The following is a 6,163-nucleotide window of genomic DNA, read 5'->3' on the forward strand; positions in this document are numbered from 1 at the left end:
ACAATCAGAACCACAACAGGAAGGACTCGCTGTGGACGAGACAATCAGAACCACGCAGGAAGGACTCGCTGTGGACGACACAACCAGAACCACAACAGGAAGGACTCGCTGTGGACTCGCTGTGGACGACACAATCAGAACCACGCAGGAAGGACTCGCTGTGGACTCGCTGTGGACGACACAATCAGAACCACAACAGGAAGGACTCGCTGTGGACGACACAACCAGAACCACAACAGGAAGGACTCGCTGTGGACGACACAATCAGAACCACAACAGGAAGGACTCGCTGTGGACGACACAACCAGAACCACAACAGGAAGGACTCGCTGTGGACGAGACAATCAGAACCACGCAGGAAGGACTCGCTGTGGACGACACAACCAGAACCACAACCGCAAGGACTCGCTGTGGACGACACAACCAGAACCACAACCGCAAGGACTCACTGTGGACGACACAATCAGAACCACAACAGGAAGGACTCGCTGTGGACTCGCTGTGGACGAGACAACCAGAACCACAACAGGAAGGACTCGCTGTGGACGATACAATCAGAACCACAACAGGAAGGACTCGCTGTGGACGATACAATCAGAACCACAACAGGAAGGACTCGCTGTGGACGACACAACCAGAACCACAACAGGAAGGACCCGCTGTGGACGACACAACCAGAACCACAACCGCAAGGACTCACTGTGGACGACACAATCAGAACCAATTCAATTCAGTTTTATTTATATAGCGCCAGATCACAACATAAAGTCATCTCAAGGCACTTTACAGGATTAGCAGGGAAAGACCTGCAGGGAAACACAGAACCCAACTTGACCCACAAGAGCAACGGAGGCAAGGAAAAACTTCCCTTTAACGGGCAGAAACCTTGGACAGAACCTAGGCTCATGGTGGACGGCCATCTGTCTGGCCGGCTGGGTTGAGAGAGAGAGAAAGAGAGAGAGAGAGAGAATGGCAGGTCGGAGACGAGTCAAGGAGATGGATAGGGAAGTGATAGTGAGACAGAGCAGGAGCAGACAAAAACTAAATGCTAATGCTAGCGACGTGGACTTCAGTGTTGAGGGACACAGGTCCAGGTTCTGCAGCACCACGGACAGAAGGACCTGAAAGAGAGAGAGGGACAAACAGCGGGAGAGAGCGAACAAGACTACGGGGAATAGAGACATATTGCACACATCTATTTATAACATAAATAATCAGATAAAGGGGGAGGAGCTCAGTGTGTCATGATGTTAAGCCACCAATGCTGCCTAATGACAGCAGATTGATTATACTGATTACTGCATTGATTAGTTATAAGCTTTGTTAAAAAGGAAAGTCTTTAATCTACTCTTGAACATAGAGATGGTGTCTGTCTCACGAACCAAAACGGGGAGCTGATTCCACAATAAAGGAGCTTGATAGCTGAATGCTCTGCCCCCCTGTCTGCTCTTGGAAATTTTTGGAACCACGAGCAGGCCAGCGTTTTGGGACCGCAGGGTCCTAGTGGGGCAATACGGGATAATCATCTCTGTAAGGTAAGGAGGGGCCTGGCCAGTGAGGGCTTTAAAAGTAAGTAGAAGGATTTTATATTCAATCCGTTCCCTAACAGGAAGCCAATGCAGAGACGCCAGAACAGGGGAAATGTGTTCTCTCAGTCTGGTCCCCGTCAAAACACGAGCTGCTGCATTCTGGATTAGCTGGAGATGTTTAATAGACTTTTTGGGGCAGCCGGACAGTAAGGAGTTGCAGTAGTCCAGTCTGGAAGTCACAAAAGCATGGACTATTTTTTCTGCATCTTTTCGGGTTAGTAGGTGCCTGACTTTCGAAATATTCCGAAGGTGACAGAACGCAGTCCTTGAAATATGCTTTATCTGGGACTGAAATGACAGGTCCTGATCAAAGATTACACCCAGATTCTTGGCAGTGGTGCTGGTGGACACTGAGACGCCATCTAGTTCAACTACAACACTAGAACAGACATTTCTGAGATGCTTTGGCCCAAGAACCAGAACCTCAGTTTTATTTAGATTTAATAACAGGAAGTTCTCGGTCATCCAGGAGTTAATGTCCTTAAGGCACGTCTGAAGTCTAACCAACTGATCGACTTTGTCTGGCTGAACGGACAGGTACAATTGAGTATCGTCCGCATAGCAGTGGAAATTTATGCTATGTTTCTTAATAATGTTACCTAAGGGTAGCATATACAGCGTGAACAGAATAGGTCCAAGCACTGAACCCTGTGGAACTCCATATTTAACTTCAGTGTACGTAGAAGATTCATCATGAACACGTACAAACTGAAATCTATCAGATAAATATGATCTAAACCAGTTTAATGCAGATCCTCTAACACCAACAGACTGTTCCAGCCTCTGTAACAGAATCTGATGATCTATTGTGTCAAAGGCTGCGCTGAGATCTAATAAAATAAGCACGGAGACAAGTCCATTATCAGACGCTATTAAAAGGTCATTGGTGACTTTAACTAATGCTGTCTCTGTGCTATGATGAGTTCTGAAACCCGACTGGAAAACCTCAAATAACTGATTGTCTTGTAAGAATTCACACAGCTGACTGGAAACTGCTTTCTCTAAAAGCTTTGACAGGAATGGAAGGTTTGAAATTGGCCGATAGTTAGCCAAGACATCAGCATCTAATGTTGGTTTTTTGAGAAGCGGTTTAATGACTGCTGTTTTAAAAGACTTGGGTACATAGCCTGTGAGTAGGGATAGATTAATTATATTTAGCAAAGCAATACTGATTGAGGGGAAGACTTCTTTAAGTAGCTTAGTTGGGACCGGGTCTAAGAGACAAGAGCACGGTTTAGATGAGGCAATAGCTGCACTCATTTGCTGCAAGTTAATGGGGGTGAAGCTATCCAAGTAACCATCAAGAGTAACAGCCGTATCTCTACTTCCATTGCCAGGGGGGGGGGGGTCAATGCCACACGAAGGCAGACGCTGATGAATGACGTCCCTAATCGATTCGATTTTGGTACTGAAGAAGTTCATGAAATCTTCACTACTGAGACCTATCGGGACAAAAGGGTCAACAGAGCTGGCGCTTTGTGTCAGCGTAGCTACGGTGTCAAAGAGAAACCTTGGATTAGATTTGTTCTCTTCTATTAGAGATGAGTAATATGCACCTCTTGCCTTGCGGAGCGTCTTCCTGTACATTTTCAGGCTGTTTTTCCAGATTAAACAAGACTCCTCCAATTTAGTTGAGCGCCACCTTCTCTCCAGTCTTCGGGATGTTTGTTTTAACAATCTAATTTCAGAATTGAACCACGGAGCTTTCCTTTTTGGTTTTAGTTTTTTAATTCTTAAGGGGGCGATGGAGTCAAGCGTCGTGCGCATCAAGTCCCCAGCACCACCTACAAGATGATCTATGTGGGAGGGGCTAAAGTTACCACACGACTCCTCAGTAATGTTAAGGCTTGATAAAGAGTTTAATGCTGACGGGATCACTTCTTTGAATTTAGCAATAGCACCATCAGACAGACATCTAGTCAAGGCAGTTCTGTTTGATGGAACGTAGTCCAATAATACAAACGTAAAAGTGATGAACTTGTGGTCTGATAAAAAAGGGTTCAGTGGAAATACGATTAATTGATCAATATCAATACCATACGTGAGAACCAGATCCAGGGTGTGATTAAAGCTGTGGGTGGGTTCGTTCACTATCTGGGAGAAGCCAATTGAGTCCAGTAATGAGAGGAAGGCAGTAGCAAGGCAGTCGTCACTGACATCTACATGAATGTTAAAATCTCCCACAACAAGTATCTGTTCTGCTTTCAGAACTAAGCTTGTTAGAAATTCTGAAAATTCTGACATGAAATCAGAGTATGGGCCTGGAGGGCGGTAAACTATAACAATCAGGACTGGCTGGCTTGATTTCCATGTTGGGAGTGACAGACTAAGAATAAGACTCTCAAAGGAGGTATAGTTTAATTTAGGTTTAGTGTTAATCTGGAGCTCAGAGTTATAGATGGCTCCAACTCCACCTCCTCGGCCGGCGTCTCGAGAAATGTGAGAGTTAACATAACCGGGAGGCGTGGCTTCATTTAAACTGAAATAATCTTCAGGACCCAGCCAGGTTTCTGTCAAAGAGAAAATATCAACATGCTGATCTGAGATCAGATCATTTATTAAAAATGCCTTTGACGCCAAAGAGCGAATATTCAAAAGTCCACATTTAATGGTTTTACTATTATTAATTTCTGTGGCAGCAGTTTTTATTTTTATAAGGTTTCCAGGAGTAACACGTCTCCTGTACAATTTAACAACCTTAGGGGGTCGGGGAACAGACACCATCTCTATAGACACCATCTCTATGGGGTTCTGTGTGGGGTTCTGGATGGGGTTCTGGGTGGGTGACTGATCCAGAGGACGCTCAGAGATGGGTGTAGGACTACATCTCTGACTCCTGGTCCCGACTCTGGATTGTCAGGGTTTTGGTTGTCTAACAAACTCGGTCAGATTGCTAGAAATGAGAGCTGCGCCAGCAAACGTAGGATGGACACCGTCTCTCCTAATAAGACCAGGTTTTCCCCAGAATGTCTGCCAGTTATTTACGAAGCCCACGTGGTTTTCCGGACACCACCTAGACAGCCAGCGGTTGAATGACGACATGCGGCTAAACATATCGTCACTCGTCAGATTGGGGAGGGGGCCAGAGAAAACTACGGAGTCCGACATAGTCCTAGCAAAGCTACACACCGACTCAATATTAATTTTAGTGACCTCCGACTGGCGTAGCCGGACGTCATTAGTGCCGACGTGGATTACAATCTTACGGTATTTACGTTTAGCTTTCGCCAGCAACTTCAAATTTGATTCAATGTCGCCCGCTCTGGCCCCCGGGATACACCTCACTATGGCCGCTGGAGTCGCTAGCTTCACGTTTCTGAGAACGGAGCTACCAATCACCAGAGTACTGTCCTCAGCAGGTGTGTTGCTGAGCGGGGAAAATCTATTAGAAACGTGAACGGGGCGGTGGTGAACCGTAGCGGGCTTCGGACTATGCTTCCTCCGAACAGTCACCCAGCCGCCTTGGTGGTTAGCGGCTCGGTCCGCACCGCTAAGGGAGGGCTGGCTAGCTATCGAAGCTACTGGATTCGCTTCTATGGTGCGGAACCGGGTCTCTAAATCATTTAGCCTCGTCTCCAACATAGCAAATAGACTACACCTCTTACACGTTTCGCTGTCAGTAAAGGAGGCAGAGGAGAAGCTAAACATTTGACACACTGAGCAGGACAGCGGAGAGGCAGAGGGAGAAGCCATCGCTAGCTAGCTAGCGGTGCTAAAGCTATTCGATAGTTAGCTTTATCAAACCAAAGGAGAAACGCCCCAAAGAGTTGTGAAAATTGGCGGCGACAACAGGAAGGACTCGCTGTGGACGACACAACCAGAACCACAACCGCAAGGACTCACTGTGGACGACACAATCAGAACCACAACAGGAAGGACTCGCTGTGGACTCGCTGTGGACGAGACAACCAGAACCACAACAGGAAGGACTCGCTGTGGACGATACAATCAGAACCACAACAGGAAGGACTCGCTGTGGACGATACAATCAGAACCACAACAGGAAGGACTCGCTGTGGACTCGCTGTGGACGACACAATCAGAACCACGCAGGAAGGACTCGCTGTGGACGACACAATCAGAACCACAACAGGAAGGACTCGCTGTGGACGACACAACCAGAACCACAACAGGAAGGACCCGCTGTGGACTTGCTGTGGACGACACAATCAGAACCACGCAGGATAGAGCAGAAAACACAGCAGGAATCAAATATTTAAAATATTTAATTGTGGATTATTATTAAACTGATTACAATCAACATCATCAATCAGAAGCAGCTACGCCATCAACATGAATTTTACAACCTGTGAGAGTGTGTGTGTGTGTGTGTGTGTGTGTGTGTGTTTTCCAGGAACTGTGTTGATGGGTTGGACTCGTCCATCCGGCTCGGCAGCATTGTTGAGATGCGATTATAGGAAACCCGACACGTAGCATTAAGGAAAACAGTGATGCAGCAGGCCCCGCCTCCAGACAGGTGAGCCAGTCAGAGAGGAACAAAAAGATCTTCACCTGCAGGGACACACACACACAGAGGTGTGTCGTTGATGAATCGCAGCTCAGACAGATTTAAC

General features: G+C 46.8%; 1 protein-coding gene across 1 annotated transcript; it reads right to left on the bottom strand.

Moving 5' to 3' along the window:
- Positions 1-4,445: 4,445 nt before the first annotated feature.
- LOC137892897 (uncharacterized) lies at positions 4,446-5,282 on the bottom strand. The gene has a single exon (XM_068738693.1). It carries the CDS (start codon positions 5,280-5,282, stop codon positions 4,446-4,448), a length of 837 nt encoding a protein of 278 aa, XP_068594794.1.
- Between the last annotated feature and the right edge of the window lie 881 nt (positions 5,283-6,163).

The sequence above is a fragment of the Brachionichthys hirsutus genome, chromosome 1, assembly GCF_040956055.1.
Source record: "Brachionichthys hirsutus isolate HB-005 chromosome 1, CSIRO-AGI_Bhir_v1, whole genome shotgun sequence".
In the NCBI taxonomy this organism is placed as follows: domain Eukaryota; kingdom Metazoa; phylum Chordata; class Actinopteri; order Lophiiformes; family Brachionichthyidae; genus Brachionichthys; species Brachionichthys hirsutus.

Excerpts from the sequence above, each read along its gene's own strand:
- LOC137892897 (XM_068738693.1), bottom strand. The coding sequence starts at position 5,282 with ATGGCTTCTCCCTCTGCCTCTCCGCTGTCCTGCTCAGTGTGTCAAATG.